The 20,813-nt window shown below is 42.0% G+C and overlaps 1 protein-coding gene across 1 annotated transcript; it reads right to left on the bottom strand.

Annotated features, from left to right (window-relative positions):
- Positions 1–1,421: 1,421 nt before the first annotated feature.
- Positions 1,422–20,759, bottom strand: Spcs2 (signal peptidase complex subunit 2). Its single transcript, XM_028770680.1, has 5 exons — positions 20,636–20,759; positions 11,122–11,205; positions 10,519–10,679; positions 6,840–6,974; positions 1,422–2,309 (listed from the first exon to the last, which is right to left on the bottom strand). Exons 1-5 carry the CDS (start codon positions 20,747–20,749, stop codon positions 2,123–2,125), a joined length of 681 nt encoding a protein of 226 aa, XP_028626513.1. The 5' UTR covers positions 20,750–20,759; the 3' UTR covers positions 1,422–2,122.
- Between the last annotated feature and the right edge of the window lie 54 nt (positions 20,760–20,813).

Below are 20,813 nucleotides of genomic sequence, written 5' to 3'. Positions count from 1 at the left end.
GTAGCTGTATAGATATAAAGCAAAGGGCAGAGCAGGTGTGAAGGGACCACTGCCCACTCTCCCAGCACTGAAACTTCCCTAACAGTAGTCACTCTGCCCCTGTCGCAAGTGTCATTATCTGATCAAACACTATCAAAACCTCTAAGTGGGTCACTGAATTGGAGTCTTTACCTTGTGTGTACTTGCCTGTGTGCCCATGCAGAGGTCAGAGGATGACCTAGAGTGTCAGTCTATGTACCTGTGGAGGCCAGTGGCTGACAGCACACATCTTCCTCCATCTCTATGCACCCTGACTTTTGAGACCGGGGCTTTTACTGCACCAGAGCTTGCTATTTCAGCCAGACTGGCCGGCCACCAAGATCCTAGCCTTATCATTGTTCCCCAACACAAGAGTTGTATGTGCTCCACCATGCATGGCTTCTATGTGGGTTCTGGGGATCCAAACTCAGACACTGCTGCTTACACAGCAAGCACACTACCCACCTGGTCGTCTCCCCAGCCCTGGTTTTTAGGCTGGCTGGCCAGCATGCTACAGATCATCCTATATCCACTTCACCAGCACTGAGATTACAACTGTACCCCCTGGCTTCTTTTTACATGCATTCTCAAGGCCGAACTCAGGGTCCCATGCTTGCAGGGTCAGCACTTTACTAAACGAGCCACCGTCTCAGTCTTGCACTGTTACTCTTACGAGGAGGAGGAGGGGCAGCATTAGAAGCTCAAGGAACTCTGACTTACTGAAGGATTACAGGAAGGCATATAGGCTTATAGAATCCAAGGCTTCAACATCTGGCCAGGGTGGTCTCACTGGGTAATGTTAGACAGGACAACATTCCCAACGCTCTCTGGATGCTTTCACATAGGGAACAGAGTTTAGGGTACTAGACCTAGAATTAGACTCCTGACCATGCCCAGTTCTCTGACCAAGTTGAGAAAATGCTGGAAAAGATACTCATTTTTTTTTTTTTAGCTATTTGTTTTTTGTTTTTGACTCTACAGGAACATAACACCTGGAGCCATATTACTCAGATTTAAGTTCCCATTCTGGAACCATCTGGTAGACTGTTAACTTTCATGCCTTAGCTTCCTCGTGAGTAAGTGAGGACAGCAGTGCCTGCCCTTAGGACTGCTGTGAGTGAGCTTCAGTGAGCCAATTCATGTAACGTGCCCAGAGTTAAGCGTCGCTGCTATCACTAAAACTAAGAGTTCCTGGCTCCAGGTTCTTACAGGCCTGTGGACAGTGAGCCAGCCTAGAAGGGACTCCACCCAAGTAAAATATTTGCTGTGCTGCTCCTTCTTTCGAGACTAGTACTCCATATTTTCACATCTTCTTTCATTTATTGAAAAAAATTTTAGAAAATGGCAGTTAATAAAGGGCACAAACAAATCAACAGGAACATTCGAGTGGAAAACAGAGAATATAAAACTAAAAATGCCACTGGCTTCTTTAATTGGATAAGAGCACAAAATGTAACAGGCAGGTCTATTTTAAACAAATTAAAAAGCTATTCTGTATTTTTTAAAAATAATTCTCCCCAAGTCAAATACATATATACACCCACAAAACTGGTGTGTAAAGGAAAGCTGTCATACTTCAGTTGTATCCTGGATTTAAGGAAGTAGTTGCTGACAAAGGGGCCAACACAAACAAAGTCAGCAACAAGTTAACAATGCCACTCCCCAAGACAGGGCCTGGCTCTACAGCCCAGGATGGCCTCAAACTCAACCCCCCTTCCTTGGCCTTCCGAGCGCTGGGATTCTAGGTGAACACTCCTGCGCCCCAGCAGTTAGCAGTTCTTAAGATCTGAGCATTCACACATTGCATGGCACAAAGCTGTATTGTATAAAGCGCTGTTAAGCACAAATGAAAAAGTATGCTTAGCTTTGACAAAAATGCTTCTTAAGGAAAACAACAGAAAACCATTCAGCAGACCAAGGAGGCTACAGCTAGCCGTCAAAGATACAACCTTGCACATCTGTACTAGGAAGCTCTATTTATCCAGGGTGGACTAGACAGGAGCATCTTTAATAGTTCTTATTTGACCAAGCTTAAGCTTTCTGGCTCTTCCCCTACCCACCAGTAATGTGTATGATCCAACAGAAGGAGAGCTTTTAGAATTGGCTATTTTATTTTTCTTTCTGTGGCGAGACTGTCATGGAGCCTGGATATTTCAGGTTCATATGCATCCATGACCAGTGTCCCGCTGTGGTCAAAGAACTTAGCAATGGACTTGGTGAACTCGGCTTCCCGCTGCTGCTTTGTCCTTCCACTGATGAAGGTCAACTTCAGGGTGTATTTGTCATCAAACCTAAGCATCAGGACAAAGAGAACAAATCAAAAACCAAACAGACTGGGAAACTGAGGAGCTCTTAGGGTGGGAGACAGTAGCAGAACACATGAGAGTGAAGCAGGGGTACTGAGGGGAGGGAGGAAGGCAGCGGAAGGGACGCAGGGAGCTGAGGGAGAAGGAGCAAGGAGAGTACAGGTAGGAAAGGCCCAATAGAGGATGCGCCTTTGAATGCTAACTTTAACAACAAACGGACTCAAGCATAAACAATTCCTCAGCAAGTGTTTTTGAAAGGTAGGGATAAGCTTGGCAATGAGAAAGGGAGGGGGGGGGAGGAGAGAGGGAGGGAGGGACAGAGGAAGGAGGGAGGGAGGGGAGGGAAGGAGGGAGGGAGGGAGGAAAGGAGGGAGGGAGGGAGGGAGGGAGGGAGGGAGGGAGGGAGGGAGGGAAGGAGGGAGGGAGGAAGGGAGACCGACCCCACTCACAGGTCTGATGTTTCCTTGCAAATATTGATTTACTTTAACCTTCCCTGTTTTAATTGCTGAACCCTAATGAAGACAAGAACACCAGGCTACCCAAGAAAAGTATTCCATGTGGAGGGACCAGAGAGCACAGAGGCTCTGAGGTGAGAACATGCCTAGGGTGTCTAAGAAACACAAAAGGACAGCAGACCAGGGTATATTCGCACATGCATGTGGAGTACATATCACACACAAAAGGACTGCTAAGCTGTCCTCAGAACTTAGCCTTTTTCCTGAACAGGAGGTCTTAACAGAGGACCAAGTGGATGTGACTTGGCGTGTACACATCACTTGCTTTTCCTGCTCTGTTGGCAATAACTTCAAGCAAGGAGAGAAACTCCTGGGGTCCACTAGAAATGAGGGCTGGTAACATTAGTGCTGGCAGGAATGCTGGAGTCCAAACAATCTGGACTTGTTAGGAATGAAACTGCCACTTACCCAGAGAGAAAACCAGGGAAAGAGCAGGCAGAATAATGGGGAACAGAGGTGACCTCTGGACATGTTAACTCTGAGATGCCCATTAGGTCCAGTATCAGACAGGAAGCAGGATATAGCTATAGTTCCAAGAAAAGGTCTAGGATGAAAATGTAGATTTGGAGATCTTTCTATAGGCAACTTGTGTCTTCTGGTTATTGGCAGCTCTCACCATGAAAGAAAAATGGGAAATGTTCAGCCTAAGAGTAAGCTATAGGAGACTGTCCAACAATACCTTGGAGGCAAGTGAAGAATTCACAGCTACAGCTAAGGCTTGGTTCATTTCAATCATTCACACTTTTTTTTTATTTATTTCTAATTTCTTTTGTGTGGTTGCTCTGTCTGTATGTACGCCTGTGTGCTATCTGTGTGCCTGAAGCCTATGGAGGCCAAATAAAGGCACTAGAATCCTGGGGCTGGACCATAAGCCACTATGTAAATGCTGAAGATCAAACCCAGGTCCTCTGGAAGAAGGGCCAGTTCTCTTAACCAATGAGCCACCTCTTTAGCTCCACTACAAAAAGCTTTTTGACACATTCATGGTGGACAGGTTTATACTGTAGAAGAACAACTCAAAGGCTTCTCCACTGAGTGGGAGCCTGGGCAAAGTCTGAGCATGGCAGCCAACAGTCAGTCTGTGAACCATCCACTGCCATTTCACAACACGTGACCCGGCAGCTGTAGGATGGCAGAATCAGGCACTGTTCTACCACACCACTTCGAGTACAAGCACTCATGGCTCTCTACCAACAATATGGCAGCTGGTAAAACCTAGCAAGAAATGTGGAAAAGCAGTACGTTCACACACTTCTAGTAGAATGGAAAACAGACTGTCAATTCATCAAACAATTAACCACATGATCCAGGAATTCGTCTTCTAGGTACCTTACCCAAGAGAAATGAAAACAGATCACACAAATATGTAGGCCCTATCGCTCATAAAATCTAAAAGGTAGAAATAATCCAAATATCCATTAACTGAAAAAAGGTTAACAAAATATAGTAAATCTGTGCAATGGACTATCACTCAACCACATTAGGCATCAAAGTATTGATTTATGCTACAACAGAGGTGAACTCTGAAAACCTTATAGACTTTGTTGGGAAATTGTGTATCTTCTGGACATAGCAAGTCCACTGTACTCATGGACTTACAGCATCTGGAGCTGCCTATACACAGCCTGCACATGATCAAGCCAGTCAATATGGCAGCATAGATGGAGAGCTTAGGAAGCCCCACTGCTGGCTGAGAGTGATGGCTGCTGGCAGTCTGTTGTTTCCAGGGGTGTGTCTCCAATGGGCAGCCCTACCAGCAGGCCTCAGCACTAGTTGGACTCAGTGGATTATGAAGAGGATATGATGTTGAGAGGGGAATGTGCAGAGATGTCTGGGAGATGTTAGGGAAGGAGTAGGGGGTGGACAGCAGCAACAAATACTATATACTTACATGAAAGTCTCAAAACCCAGATAGAAGTTTAAAAGATTTAAAGTAGAAACAGAAAAACATTATGCTAAGTAAAAGAAGCCACCATCATCCTATTCACATGAATGTCCATAAGAAACATTTTCCATGGAGATCAGAAGGGTGATTAGTTGGGTTACAATAAGTGGGCAAACAGGAGATAAGCACTAAGGGCTCGGGTTTCATTTTGAGGTAAAGAAAATGTTTTATGTCTGTGGTCACAGGCACAACTGCAAACACTAGGAGTCAATTAAACATTACATGGGTGATTGGGATGGTAGGTGAGGCAAGGCAGATGAGATGACAGTGCCTGCCAGTCAATCCTCAGGTCTACAGGAGAAGAGACTGACTCCCAAAAAGCAGCCTCTGACCACCACACTTGTACAGACTGTGGCACATGTGCATACAAGCCTGCCCCTCCTCTCCTCCCCCTCACACACACATACTAATAACAGTAACAATAAAACAAGCTGGATGAAAAGAATGCAATCAGTGTTGTTGGATTCTAGAATTATGCAGCTGTTTTAGTGGCCTGGTGAGAAATAGACTTCTCTGATGGTTGAGGCCAAGGAACAGTAGGGGCCTGACAGGAGACAGCAGAACGCAGCTGTCAAAGTCGTCTTCTTCCTACCCCACAACCTGCCAGAAAGGGGTAGGCACTGATGCTACTTCACCTTCAATCAGAGTACACTATGATGTGATGGCCTGTGTATGCCAGAAAGTGTATCATCTGTTTTAGTTAATGACAGGAGCCTGAAATCTGTGCACAATTTAGCCTAGAATTCTTACTCTACTATCCCTGAGTCAGTCGTTTTAACCTTTAGGACCATGTTCCTATCTGTAAACGTGTTCTAAGGTTTAAATGAGGTAATGACACTTATGAGGCATAATCCCTATGGTAGTTCGAATGACAATGTTCCTCACAGCATATATATTTGAACACCCAAGTCTCTAGGTGGTGGTGGTGGTGGCACTATTTGAGGAGGTTTAGGACACATGGTCTTGTTGGATAAAGTATGTCACTAAGGATGGGCTCTTAGAGTGTAAAGACTTGCACCATTTCTAGTTTTGCTGTTTTGTTTATGGCTTAAAACCTGAACTCTCAGCTTGCTCCTCCAGCCAGCATTATGCCTGTTGCCACGCCTCCCTGCTCTGATGGCAATGGAAACATAAGCCCAAATAAACCCTTCCTTCTGAAAGTTGCCTTGGTGTTTTTATCAAAGCTGTAGAAAAGTGACTAATGCCTAAGATATAAGAAATGCATTTGCTATCGTAATTGACATTTGATATTTTATCTTCCTAACAACTCTTTGGAGTTGTTGGGTTTTTTTTTTTTTTAACCTTTAACAATTAAGTTCACTTTTCATAATTTACCAAAAGCCATGAACTAGAAACAAGTACACTGGAACTGGGTACCAATGCACATGTGTGTACTACCACAGTTCAGAAAGACTGGATTGTGGTTGAGTTGTACAGAGCACCACTCCAGAGATGCCTGAACACATTCAGAATGAAGTCAGAAAACACAGACACTAAACAGAGGATCCTTAAAGATTACCAATCTCACAGCTTGGATCTGTTTTAAAAAGACCCATGTATATGCGTTTGTCTGCATGAGTTTGTGTATAATGTACATGTAAAAGACAAAAGACCTCCCCTTCACACCCCTAAAAAACAAGAACAAAAGACACACCAGAAGAGGATGTTGGCTCCCCTGGAACTCAAGTTACAATTAGTTGTGAGCCACGGTGGATGCTAGGAACCAAACCCAGGTCCTCTATAAGAACAGTAAGCACACTTAACCTCTGAGCCATTCCTCCACCCCAACCTTTGACCTTTGCTAACTGGCTACAAGGAAAAAGACAATCAATCCTCAGTCTTCCAAAGTATAAACTTCAAGAATCTTCTGTGATAAAGACATTTAGAACTGCTATGCTAAGAAAACCTCCTAGCTCACTCACACCCTTTATTTGACACGACTAGTGTTATGCTCTGCGTAGAACAAACAAAGCACAGTACCCAGGAATCCCAACAGGGCCCAGAGCAAACAACGCCAGTCCTTACGCATCTCTAAGAACTAAGGACGGGCATTACCTTTTGAGGCTCGAGGACAGCTGCCAAATGTCATCAGGGTCCATTCCTGTAGGGTCTTTTCTGTGGGCCACAAGGAAGATGCTCTTCTCTTTATATGAGGTATAAATGGTCAGAATCCCCATCATCACAAAATAGGTTCAAATAGCATTAAGGGAAAATATACAAATATGCAAACACAACAGAAGGAACAACAAATGGCACACAAGAGCCAAAAAAATGTTCTTGACAGTCCTAAGTAATTTTCATCTTACCACGAAAGCACTGAAGACGTAGTTATTTACCCTTTACCCTTGTACTTATACACCTAAAGGAAGCAAGGCTCTCTCTGGTTAGTTCTCTAGACACCTCAAAATGGAGGCAGACGGTACAGGACACACAGGCCTTCTCATCTTTTACCCTAAAAGGACAACAGGTCTGACAATAGCCTGTTGTCTAGTTTCTCCTGACTTTGTTATAACTTGTGTTTATTTCTCCATTTAAAAAAAACAAAAAAAAAACAAAAACAAAAACAAAAACAAAACAAAAGAACCAGAGGCTGGAGAGATGGCTCAGCAATTCAGAGCACTGGATATTCTTGCAAGGAACCTGGGTTTGAATCACACCATCCATATAACAGCTAACTACAGTCTATAACACCAGTTCCAAGACATCTGATACCCTCTTCTGGTTTACCCGGGCCACAAAGATATATGTGCAGGCAAAACACCTATACACATAAAAATTTTTAAAAAAAGGAAAGAAAGAAAGAAAAACTAGGCATGGCATCCCAGCACTTGGAAGGCAGAAACAGGTGGATCTCTAATTTTGAGGCCAGCCTGGTCTACAAAGAAAGACCCAGGATGCCAGGGCTACACAGAGAAACCCTGTCTTGAAAAACAAAAACAAACACATCCCCCCTCCCCAAATATATATATATATATATCTCACAGTGGATTTGACTATATTGAACCAGTGTCAACGTGATTTCAGATTAGTCTACTGTGAGAGCAGTTACGCTTGATGTACAACATGTGCATATGCAGACACATTATGCACTGGTCTAAATCTATATTCTACTGCTAACATGTTGAGTGGAGTGTTATTTAAATTTTATGAACTAAAGAGGCAGGAAGTACAGTGCAAAGGACACAGACTTTGGGGTTAAGACAGTCTTGGATTTGCATTTCAGCATTTAATAAGTTTCTTCCCCAGCTATCCTCATGTCTACAATGAGGAGAATACTGAATTTTTAGAATTGTCATGAAGCTAGGTACAGTGGTACACACCTATAATTTCAACACTTGGGAGGTTAAGTCAGGACTACGGCAAGTTTAAGCCTAGTGTACTGAGACTGTGTCTCAAACAAGCGAGAATTGTCATGGGGTTTCTATATGTAACCATGGAGCACACAGTAGTTATTTATAACAGTAGTCACTAGCACTATATATAGAACATGAACTTAGGACCATGATTTGCTTTATACTAATGTAACTGAAATACTATCAAAGTAGTTCTTTCAGAGACTGTGTATAATAAGGTTGCTATCATTGTTTTGAGAATGGTCTCTAGAACTTATGGGATATTCTTTTAGATTGCTTCAACAGTGGAAACTTCAAATTAGGATAACTAATCTAACTGAAGAGTTAAAAAGTACTTGTGGCCAAGTCCAGGAACCATCTATATGTATAAGACTATCTGTAATGAGGTGCTTTAGTAAGATGGCTTGCTACTCGCCTTATGTGTTTATGTACGGTATGTGTACATTAGTGTGAGTACCTGTGGAAGCCCAGAGAACATGTCAGGTCCCTGGAGTTGGAATTACGATGGCTGAGAGCCACCTGACATGGGTTCTGGGAACAGAACGCCAATCTACTGCAGTGCACTAAGTAATCCTAACTTCTGCGCTCTCTCCAACCTCAGGAAGGTGACGTCTCCCTAGAGAACTAGTCTGTGGTAGAGGTCTACAGAGGAATGTGAATTTATAGCTGTACGTTTTAGATTTTTACATTTAATTATTTGGGGCGACATATGAACGAAAGCACGTCAAGGTATGTGCAGGAGTTGATTCTCTCCCTTCACTCTGGAGTCCAGCAAATGCCTTCACCTTCAGAGCCATCTTGACGGACCTCCAAAAAATGCATTATATTTTGTAAGTTATAGTGTAAAACAGTTATATATAGATAAACTCAGGGACAGGACATAAGAGTGGGCGACCACAAAGAAATCACTACTACAAATGCATATAAATTTTGTAATTAAGATTATAATAAAAGTTCTTTGCTTTGCATATCTTAAGAAATACGTTTATCATAAAAAGGAGAGGCAAAATTCAACTTACAACAGGATTTTGTAACTATGAATTAAAAACACATGTAATACACTAAACTTCCAAACACTATAGATTAATTAGCCTAGCCTACCTTGAATGTGCTCAGAACAGTTACATCAGCTAGCAATTGGGCAAATTTAGCTAATAAAAACCTACTACATAATAGTATGCTATCTGATATAATTTATTGGGTTTTATATTAAAAATGAAAACCACAATGATTGTGTGAATACTCTTTCATACCATTATAAGGTAGAGTAATCAATCGTAAGCTAAACTCTTGAATTTGGGAACTGTCTATATTATATCAAATATACTATAATCTCCCGCCCAACTTTTTTCTTTTTCACTTGTGTGGGACATATGCATGTGTATATGTTCACCTCTATGTACATGTGTGTATGGGTACACAGAGACATGCATGTGTGTATGGAAGCCAGGGGTTGACACTAGGTGTCTTTCTATACCACTCTCCACCTAATTGCTTGAGACAGGGTCTCTCGATGAACCAACCTGGAGCGCACTGATTCAAGAAGCCTGGCTGAACCTGGCCTCCACCTCCTCAGCACTGGGAGTACTGTGCTACTATGTCCAACTTTTTATGTGGGTGCTGGGGTTTCAAACTCAGGTCTCTGCTGTGTAGCAAACATTTTAACAACTGGATCATCTCCCTGTCCTCTTTTTTTTCTTTCTAGTTTTTAAATGACACAAGGTTTTGCCAGGTAGCCCTAGCTGGCCTGAAATTCATCAATCATCCTGACTCAGCCTTCTGAGAGCTGGAATTACAAGTGTATGCTACCATGCCCAGAGTCCCATTCATTTTTGGAATTCTGAATGGGTATTACTTACATTTTTTTCCGCTAGTACAAGATCACAAAACACCTTGGATTTTAAACTCATGTTGTGTAGCCCCAGAAAGGGTCCTCAATTTCACTGAAACACAGGGCCAAACCCACAGCTCATGCTCAGGACCTCCCTGGCCAGCTCTTCAGCTTCAAAGAAAAACAGGAATCAAATTGGAATTTCTATAATCCAAAGCTTTTCTACTAATAGTCTAGAATAAACAGATTGAAGCAACCCAACCTAATGGAAAAATCTAACAGGTTAAAAGAGCTGGATCTCACTACCATTGTGTGACAGGAGCTCTGATGTTCCTATTAGAGAATAACTAAGTACATTACAGATAAAACAACCTTGTTAAATACAAACTATCAATGATGTAACATGAATTTACAGGCACAATTTTAATGTTAATTCTAACATTAGTAAGCTCTAAAATCAAAGCTTTTATATTTCGAAAGCAAAGATGACTTAATGGCAGACATTTCTGTATTGTTACTAAAAAGCAAACTATAGCATTAAAAAGGATATGATACGACACACAAAGCCAAAACTGGCTTGGACTCTGGAAAGGGATGCATGTAATCCCAAATCAAAGCCACTATGGCAAAGAAGCAGGAGATGGTGCAGATGGTGAGGCGACCGTCAATAAGACCAAAGTTCTCCACATACTTATACTTTTCCAGGAGTACCTAGTGAGGAGGAGGAGGAGATAAGGTAAGACCCATGCTTTCTTCCTACAGCTTGCTCTTACTGGTTCCCATTTAAAGTCACGTTATGAACGTAGGAATGAACATAGTTCTCTTCAACTAGCATCTTTCTTACCACTCTACACAAAGAAGACTCAAACCCTCTTTAAGGAATACTCCCCTGCAAAAAAAAAAAAAAATTATCAAGTCCTTAGTTTTAAAATTCTCAACTTTTCCCATAGGACACAGCCAACATTTATTTTTTCTCCTTGCTAATGGGCTCACCATAGATGAATGTTCTGTCTTCCCAAGTCTATGTGCTCTAAGCTAATTAACCTAAGAACAATGAGTTACCAATTTTCTTGATATCCCAACGTTCGTGTTATAACTTATTTCCTCCTACTTATTCTGTGATAATTTGCTCTTGTGTTTTCACAACAAGTACCTTTTTGGCGGAATCATCCAGAGAGTTTTTCACAGCTGATCCATCCCACTTATCAATTTTTACAGGCTTATCATCAATCTTCCACTGCAAGACAAACAGAAAAGTTGTTCATCAAAAAACACGGCACCTGACAAAGTAGAATGAGCTACTTCCTTCAAACTGCCAAGCATATGAACACTTTGTCTTCTGAGATGAAGGTTAAGCACTATACTCAGATGGTTTCTCATATGGACGGTGCAAGTCTCCATGCAGAAAACTCAAATCCTACGAGCCCAGAACCAGAACACATGCGTGTACTATGTGAACTCATACATCCTACCCCTTTTTAACCACAGAGAATACAGAAAACAACTGCCTTTGTTCATCCTAACGTTTTATAAGCACAAAATTCATAAAATACAGATAAAGGAATTTATGGACACTAACAAAGAGGGAAGGTCTTTAAAACATCATTGTGAACAATTTGTAAACTTTATTAGCATATCGTAACTTTAAGACAGCAAACTCAGTAGAATACGCTAAAAATATCAGTTTTTCTATTATAAACCAAGTGTCCTAGTTTGCTTTCTGTTGCTATGACAGAATATAATAACCAATAACAGCTCTGGATGGAAACCAGGGATAGGATGTAGCTAAGAGGCAGTGCTTGCCTAGTACACATGAGGCCCTGGGTTGGATCACTAACAGGTAATTCAATTCAACTTCATTTGGCTTGAAGAACCGATTCTTCTATTGAAAGACAGAGAACACTTCTATCTTATCAACTTTTTTTTTAAAAAGCTGTGATTCTATACACTAATATATAAATAAGAAAACATGAAGTCTGTTCAGAGGAAAAAATATAAATGAAATGTTAGGTATGTATGTGTAAAAATTGTGTGTATTTGTATGCTTTCATGCATATATTCGAGCATGTGTCTATGTGTGCACATTTGCACACATACCTCTTCCCCCAGGTGCCCTAGAATTGGAGTTACAGGGAATTGGGAGTCACTTGATACAGTGCCGGAACAGAACTTGGATCTTCTGCAAGGACAGCAAATATTCTTAACCACTGAGCCATCTCTCCAGCTCCTAAATTAGTTATATTTAAAGCCATTACAAATCAAATCTTTTCTCATCAGTGTCTTAGAAAAACAAAATTTTTAATTATTCATGGAAGCATTTTGTAATATTGATTCTCACAACCTGTCAACCTACTAATCAAACATGACACCTAATTTTAAAAATTATGTATTGAACTAAGAAGAAAAGGACAGCCTCTTTTTATCCAAACAGCTGGCTCATATGCATTCAATCAAATATATTCTATTAAATAACCTCAAATAATTTGTCAAGCTAAACCTACAATAAGGTTTGGATTATCTGTGAAATGATTAAGTCATTTTGAAAACTCTGTCATTCCAAAAGAGGAAAAAAAAAAAAAAACAAACCCCACATATTCTCATAGACCTCCCACCCCAGATACTCATCACTGAGCACAGCACAATCCAGAAGTGAAGCCTGCCTCGACAGTCTGCTGGTCATTTCCAGGGACAAAATGCAGAGTCAGCATCAACACGTTAAACGAGTGTCAGCTCTAACTCTGCTGCCTGGTGCCCAGAGTCTTCCGCACAGAGAACAGGAACTTCAGTGAATTATAGAAACTGTAAGGAAGGGTTTCATTTGGTTTCTGAAGAAAGGAAACATCATTCTATTTTATATGCATGAATAGCCTTAGCCCTCTCTGCTACAGCAGAGAAATATCAGGTGGGGACTGACACTAGGTGTCTATTTTTGTGGTCAATATCATTCTCAAAAAATGTTCATCTAAAACATACGTAAATCACATCCCCTCTGCTGTCATGCAGGCTTCTTTTTTTCTCTCTTCCTGGTCTTCCTCAACTAAACAACAAAGGGCAACAATGAGGAATAAAAAGGCAAAGCAGGGGCTAAGGGGATCAGTGAGCTCTGAACTCAGTATGAGATCCTCTCAGATCTAAGGCAGAACAGCTAAGCATGGTAGCCATGCCTTTAATCAGTGCTCAGGAGGCAGAGGCAGGCAGCTCTAAGTTGGAGGAAACCAGTCTGGTTTCCATAGTTCCAGGCCAGCCAAAGTTACAAAGAAAACCGTCCTAAAAAAAACAAGGTGGAGGACAACATCAGCTTCTGGCCTACACGCGCGCGAACACACACAGAGAGGGGCGGGAGGAGCGCAAAGGTAAGTTTGTTTCACATGGGACCAGGACCTCACAGGATAAATTATAATGAAGGGTAACACGTGGAAAGGAATTAAGGTAGGTCTTCCTAAGGACTGACACCTTTAATTAGGAAGGCATATTTTCCAGGTTGGTCTTTGCTTGCTATCTGGCAACTTGGTTGTTACACAGTTCCCTACATTCATATAAAACATCCCCTACATGCTAAAAGTAGCTCCTTGTATCTAAGCTGTGACCCATGCCAAACACCATTCCTTTTATGAGTCTGACACAGACCAGACATAAGGTACCCACTTAAGCAGCCCTAGGAAAAACCACTGTGGTGAGGCTCCCTGGTAGGCCACACCACTGCCTGTGTGCTGTCCCAACTCTCCCTACTCCAGGGATGTCGTGGAGAGCTCTAGTAGCAGAGGAACTCTAGAATACCCCGTGGTTTCCTCTGCACTCCATCTAATAAGCAGCACTGTATGCTGAGTCTCACGGTTTATCTAACAGGTAACTCTCCTGACACACACATTAACTTTTCCTGCTCCTCCTGCCATCTCTTTAACACAGTCACAGTAGGGATTTGGTATTGTTTAACAGCTTAACTGACTCAGATCTGAGTTTATATTATACCATTCATTGGTATAGCTATTCCTATTCATGAAGGAGTCACTACAGCCACTAGAAACCACTTTTCTATCAACAGAGAACAGGACATGCTTGTTCCTGGCCACATTTTGGAGTACAGAAATGGCTAGTTCACAGAAAAAGGATACTTGGTGATTTTCACAGACCACTGAAGATTCATTTCATTTGTGATTCTCCACTGTGGAAAGTTCTACAAAGACATTTCACTACAGGCATGGCAGTGGGAATCTCACTTCTCAAATGCTCAGTAAAGTTTTTAAATACACCTCCATTTTGAAGAATATATAAACAATATAGAAAGTCATTTTTAGAATTAACTTATTTGGGATTACAACCCATGCACCTTCTGGCATTAAGAGCTGGGGATGGGTCAACAAAGGAAAACGTTCCTGGTCATCAGGGTAAGCTAAGCAAACAGTCTTCAGAACAGCACAGCAGCAGGAACACTTTCTCTTACTTAGTAACAGTGGAAGCAGATGTTATGTGGTGACATAAGGACCACAGTGACTGCTTCAGAGAGCTTCTTAGCCTGGCCCAAAGGATTCCTCGACTCACTCTGAGATGGACACCAGGGGTGGCAGTACTTTATCAATAAAGGACCCCACTTTCATTTAGAAAAAAATAACAAAAAGTTTCTCTCTCTTCATTTGTCTACTCCAGTTCAGGAAGCAGATATAAGCTACAAAAGCAGGATGGTTAGTAGTAGGAACAAGGCACACAGCTAAGGAACCATAACCTAGGACTGCTTACAAGGCCAAAGGTAAACGTGGTTCTGAGCAGGAAATGGGTAAGATTTTAAGTGGGGGCATATCAGCCACCTTTATGTGTTTGAAGGAAGTTTGCTGGTTTTGTTTTGAGAATCACCTCAGTCAAATCTGCATATGATCTCAAAGGTAATACTAGGACACGTATAATATATAACTATTAGTACCACTAATAATATATAAGTGACATAGGACCTTTAAGTGCAGAACCTGAATGTTCAACATCGCATCCCAAGGGGATGAGAAGTGAGCACTGACGGCGTGGAACTGGATGGACTTAGGAACAAACTAGTCAGAAGTAACAGGACAGAACAGAGAGGCTCACCTATCACAATTAAGGCTTAGATGACTTGTCTGAACCATGCCATTTCCCAAGAGAAGGAACACAGGAGGAAAAGGAGGAATCCTCCTTTGTGTACACTAGGTTTGCGTGAAATGTTTAAGCTCTATAGACGTATTTTAATTCTGACTCCAGAATTTTCTAACCAGTTCAAGAGATAACAGAAATGGATACTCAGAGGCTGTGAGGATGACTGCTTGGGCTTAAGTGTGTATCCACCCTCACCTTCTACAAAGACACATTTAGCAAGATCAGGAGTAACAAGTGCAAAAATAAAGGGGAAAATGTTAATTTGGGAAGAAAATGATGTGTATCTTAAAAATGCAGTTGCTTAATTTAGATATAATTTGAAACCCCATGGTATCACCAAGATAAGATTCCAGCTGTTAGCACACTGAACCTGCAATTTCAAGGATATTTTTAAGGGCCAAGAAATACTGTAATGGAAATTACTGGTGTAGGAGTGCTTATTAGTGGTTGCATTTATGAGTTAGTTGGAGGTTAGAAATTACCATGTGCCAATTAAATTATGAACAGGCACATTAGTGGCGATTCCAGAGAAACTGATGAAAAAAATTTCCCCCACTGTTTTCCCTGTGGTCCCAAACTGTAATAGCATCCTGGCCCCATGACTCAGGAAGCCTAGATTACTACAGTTCTGTGGAGACAGCTTCAGTTCATGGACACTGTAGCCTAAATATCCCACAAATGGTGCCAATACATCGGAGAGCTAAGGCTGGAAACAGCTTAGGGTGAAAATTCCATGATTAAAAAGATGAGGAGGCGTAGTTAAGCATGTACAGAGGACTTGCCTGGCACACAGGAAGCCCTAGGCTCAGTCCTCAGCACCACATAAACCAGTGTGTGTCTAATCCCAGAACTTGGGAGGCTACAGGCCAACCCAGAACACAGGAGACCCTGCCTAAAAATAACAAAATCAGGCACTCATCTTTACTCTTAGCACTCTGGAGACACAGGCACACAAACCAACTTGAGTTCAAGGCCAGGCTGGTCACACAATGAGTTCTAGAATCCAGGCCAACTAGCATTACATAGTGAGACTCTCAAAAAACACAAACAACAACAAAACCCTGAGAAACAAGATGTGAGATGTGAATGCTTGTTCTATGGATGTGGCAGATCATGCGTTTAAACACTCCGGCTTAGAAACTGCAACTACACTATCAATTACTTTCTGGGGTCTCTGTGGGAATGTAAAGTGGCATCCCCAATGTGTACAACAGTTCTGACAGTTCCTCAAAAACCAAACACAGTGCCAAGGTGTCAGTACACAGTCCAGTGTGAGGGCTTATAAGAAGACATGAGTCTTGTGACCTGAGTTTCCTCAAAACATAGAACTGTTCCTGGAATGTATTTTTGTGGTCCTTGGAGGTATAGTGGGAAGGTATGAGTTCACTTCAGCAATTTTTAACCACATGAGGTTTGCTCCTGTGAATGTACACGTACAATCTTAACCCTCAGGGAATAAACTGTCTGATCTCTGAAGAAAGTTGACTATTGCATGAGACTTTAGACATTTTAGGTCCCACTTGCCCAGATTCAGACGGCCAACTACAGTAGTAAATATCAAAGGAGCCTGTAATGCTAGCACTCAGAAGACTGAGGCAAGACAACACCAGTTTCAGGTCAGCCTGGGCTACAAGACAACATTTCAAAAATTAATCAATTAAAATATCAACAGTTACCATATGACCCAGCAATTCTGCTCCTAGGTACATAGCCCGAAGGACTGAAAATATCCACCCAGTGGACAACTGTGTTTATAGTAGGTATCACACAGCCAAATGGTGCATGACACAAATATTAACTGATAAACGAGGAAGGGCTTTGGTAAGTAAAGCACTGGTCACATGAGTGTCGAGACCTAAGTCTGGAGTCCCAGAAGCCACATGTGAAACTGGACTTAATTGTTAACATTTGTGTAACATGTGTAATGCCCGTGCTCCTGTAGTGAGGAGGGAGGTAGAAAACAGGATGATCTCTCACAAAGCAGAGGGTGAAGATACCTGAGCTTGTCCTCTATATCCACACAAGTGCCATGGCACACACATCACACTCAGACATACAGAAATTTTAAAATGATTTATCAGTGCTGATGAATATATTTAAGTCATATAAAATAAAATTTGATACATGCTATGAAACGTGAACTAGCTGGGCTATGGTGATGCACACCTTTAATCCCAGCACTTAGGAGGCAGAGGCAGGAGGATCTGAGTGAGGCCAGCCTGATCTACAGAGTGAGTTCCAGGAAAGTTAGGGCTACACAAAGAAACCCTGGCTCAAAACAAAACAACCAAACCAACAGAACACGTGTGAACTTTGAAAACGTTAAGGAAGGAAGCTAATCATAATAGTTCCTGTATGTATACTTCATTTATATGAAATGTCCACAACAGGCACATTCAGACAGAAACTAGGTTTCTAGCTAGCTTACAAGCATGAGAGTCTCCATTTGAGCCTCCTCACTGAAAAAAAGCTCTTTATGGTAGCCTAGAGCTAAGATTAAAGACTAGGGTAGACTTCTAATAGGTCTGGGGTTTGGGGGGAACTTACAAAAACTTCCTGATACTGTGTACCAATAACAAAAAAATAGTGGACAGTAAAACTTGTGTATTATTTTCAATCTAAAAAAATATACTATTAAATGCACAGGTAACAAAGAATATATGAAAGTATGAACAGCCAGGCCTCAATACTACAAAATCTTATTCTAATCTGGGAGATATAGAAATCTATTGTTTTTAACTAAAAACCAAGGAAATCTGATAAGGTCAGTTTTCACACATGTACTAAAAATATTTATCTAAGGCAGTCAAAGCCCAGAGAGGAGCCCCACTTTACAGGGGCAGAAACTGAGTTACAAAAAGATTTGGTAACTGGCCCAAGAATATACAGCTGGTGAGGAGAGGGAGACAGAATTCAAAGCAAGGCTGGCCCCAGATATGTCCTCAACCAGAAGTTGTGTTCTAAGGTCAAGTTGAGAATCCAATATGAGATAGAATCCAAGTAATGAGGTTAAGAAGGTTTGAATAATAATTTACAAAAAAAAAAAAAAGCAAAACAAAATAAACACCATACCGAATTTTAATAGCCCAAACAAATTGGGAAATAGCTATTCTTTATAGCTGCCACACAGAACAAAATGCTCTCCAAGATTTGGGGCAAAAACAACCTAGTGCAGTGAACTAAGTCACTTCAAAATGGAAGATCAGATCTGCAAACTTATTTTTAAAAATCAGGAAGTATGTGCTGCTTTGTTCTTAAAGTTGGTTTCAGAGGAACAGACACTACACCAGTGTAGAGAGCAAGAAGCACATTCATAAAACCAGGTTGCACTTCTTCACAGCAGGTACAGAACTAACACCCTACTCTGGGCCCCAAAGGCAGGAAGAAAAAGAGAAAACTAAAAGTCAAGAGGTTCTACTAAAGGCAGCATCCTCATGTGAACATCCGATGTCCTCATTCCGGACCCACCTGTCACTCAGGACAAGTCCCCATACTCTCCACCTCATCTGTTGTTTGAGACACTTCAAAGCAGCATCCTCTACAGCTCTTCCTAAGACTGGGCTGACATTTTTTTCTCAGCTAAATTCAGGGCTGTAAGCACTCACTCTACGACAATCGGTATAGAGAAACCCTCACAGGAAACAGGAAACACACAGACGGGCAGGGCACAGGCACTACCAGGTGCACCAGATGCGAGAGGGAACAATTCAACGGTAGCAGAAAGGAAGTTGTCCAGGAAAACGGACTTTAAACAGCTCTTGACTATTTCACTCTTGTCTTTCATTTCTTGGTTGAATGTGAGGGTGGGGAGGTTTGGTGGAGCATGCCTGTAATCGTACATTAGGCAGGCTGAAGCAGAAAGACCCTTGGTTTGAAGACCAACCTGAATTACACAGTAAGGCCCTGTATCAACAAAACAAAATGAAGAATCTTCCAAATGTTCCTCTGTGAGAACATTTTACCTTTCTTGTAGTAAAGAAATACAAGTTCAGTAATGAACAATCATCCAGGGCTTTTAGTATGCAACACTAGAACTCAAACTTACTCTTCTAAGAAATCTTATATACTAGTGTATAGCCTTATTGTGTCTAGTTCCATGAACTATGTAAATATCCTTCCTCAAGACCCTTTACATAGTCTTAAAGGCCTTTACATCCCACTCCTAAGAAACCCTTCTCCAGTCTACCCCTACCTTTCACTAAGTTTACTAAGAGATCCTTCTAGTAAGCCTACTAAGAAATCTTAAGCACTCGCATATTCTGTGTATCTTTTCCTCAAAGACTTGAGGACCAGAGAGATGGCTCAAGGGATAAAGAGAGATACTTACTATCAAGGCTTACAACCCAAGTTTGGTCCCTGGATCCTGCACAAAGCCAGTTTCAGGCCAGCTTAGCTACTCTGCAAAACACTGTCTCAAATCTGACTCTAAGGATCCTCAAAAAGACAAAAAGAACAGGGGATGTGGGTCAGTGGTGGAGCACTGCCTACCATGTAGGAGCTATGTAAATCCTGGATTCGAACCCCTCACTGTGATCAGGTGTTCATTTCTTAAGCCCTAGCCATCTGTTTGGCAAGAGGAGTAAGAAAGCATTTCGATTAAAATGTTTCAAGAAAAATGGTTTACTATATTAAAGCACCATGTGTCACCCTCATCACATTAGTTGGGAATGACAACACTGGAAAGGGACCAGAAGGTATACAGGTCTAAACGCCTCATTCTTCAGATGAGTAACAGAGATGAGGAGAACAGGTACATTTTAGGACACAGAGCTAGAGGCAGAACTAATTTTAGGCCTGTTTTTCAGGCAACTGTTTCTTCCAGGTTGCTGTGCAAGGGGCAATAAGGTTCATCCAATAGCAGCTTTCCTCCTCTGCCTCTTTCCTTTACACCCTTACGGATAAGGATGTGAAATTTTTTTAATAATTGTGCAGGCAGAATGGAAAACAGCCAACTGGTGCAAACAGCAAAGGACTCACAGGGGAAGAAGAGAGACAGAAAAGCAAGGAAAAAGAATCTTAAGGCTTCCTATCAGCCTAGCAAGGGAAGTCGACATACGAATACTTCATTATTTGACATATCATGGGGGGGGGGGGGGAACGCCTAAAAACTTTGGTAACAGGCCAAGGAACTCTTTGGGCTCAGTAGCAACACTGGAGGATGATGGTGGAAGGGTCTGGAGAATACCGACTTAGAGAAAATTCTTTCAATTTCTTTAGGAGTTCAGTTTTCCACGTTGGTGAAATGGGAATTTTCAAGAGTGGCCCTAGGAGGGCACAATAGAAACATGATCATTATGGTGAAATATTGCTATAATTACGAGAAGCTGCGGTGGCGGTTAGGAACAAGCAACACTTGAGAAAAGAGATGACTAAAGAAAAGGATTGTTTTCCAACGTGTAGAGAGGGCAGGTTACAAGCGTGCGTTGGTGTGCTACAGAGGAGCGCTCAAAAAGCCGCAGAAAATAAGGGGGGCGGGGATGGGAAGGTGGGCTCACCACCTCCTGAGCATCCCCCGGGCTCTAGACTGTCCCCAGGACTGAGCTCCTCACCTTTTCCAACAAACCACTACGGCTGCTGCTTGTCCCGCAGCTGGGGCCGCCGCCAGCCCCACTACTGCCTCCGCCACCGCCGCTTCTCCCGCCTTGCGACGCCGCCGCCGCCATCTTGTCTCCCTCCGTGTCTCCCTCCCATACGACTTGTCCGAAGTCGATTGGCTGAAGCCGCTCA

Source organism: Grammomys surdaster, unplaced genomic scaffold (assembly GCF_004785775.1).
Source record: "Grammomys surdaster isolate TR1022 unplaced genomic scaffold, NIH_TR_1.0 203, whole genome shotgun sequence".
NCBI classification, from domain to species: domain Eukaryota; kingdom Metazoa; phylum Chordata; class Mammalia; order Rodentia; family Muridae; genus Grammomys; species Grammomys surdaster.
The sequence above is the reverse complement of the archived record's forward strand: the minus strand, read 5'-3'. Positions and strand labels throughout refer to the sequence as shown.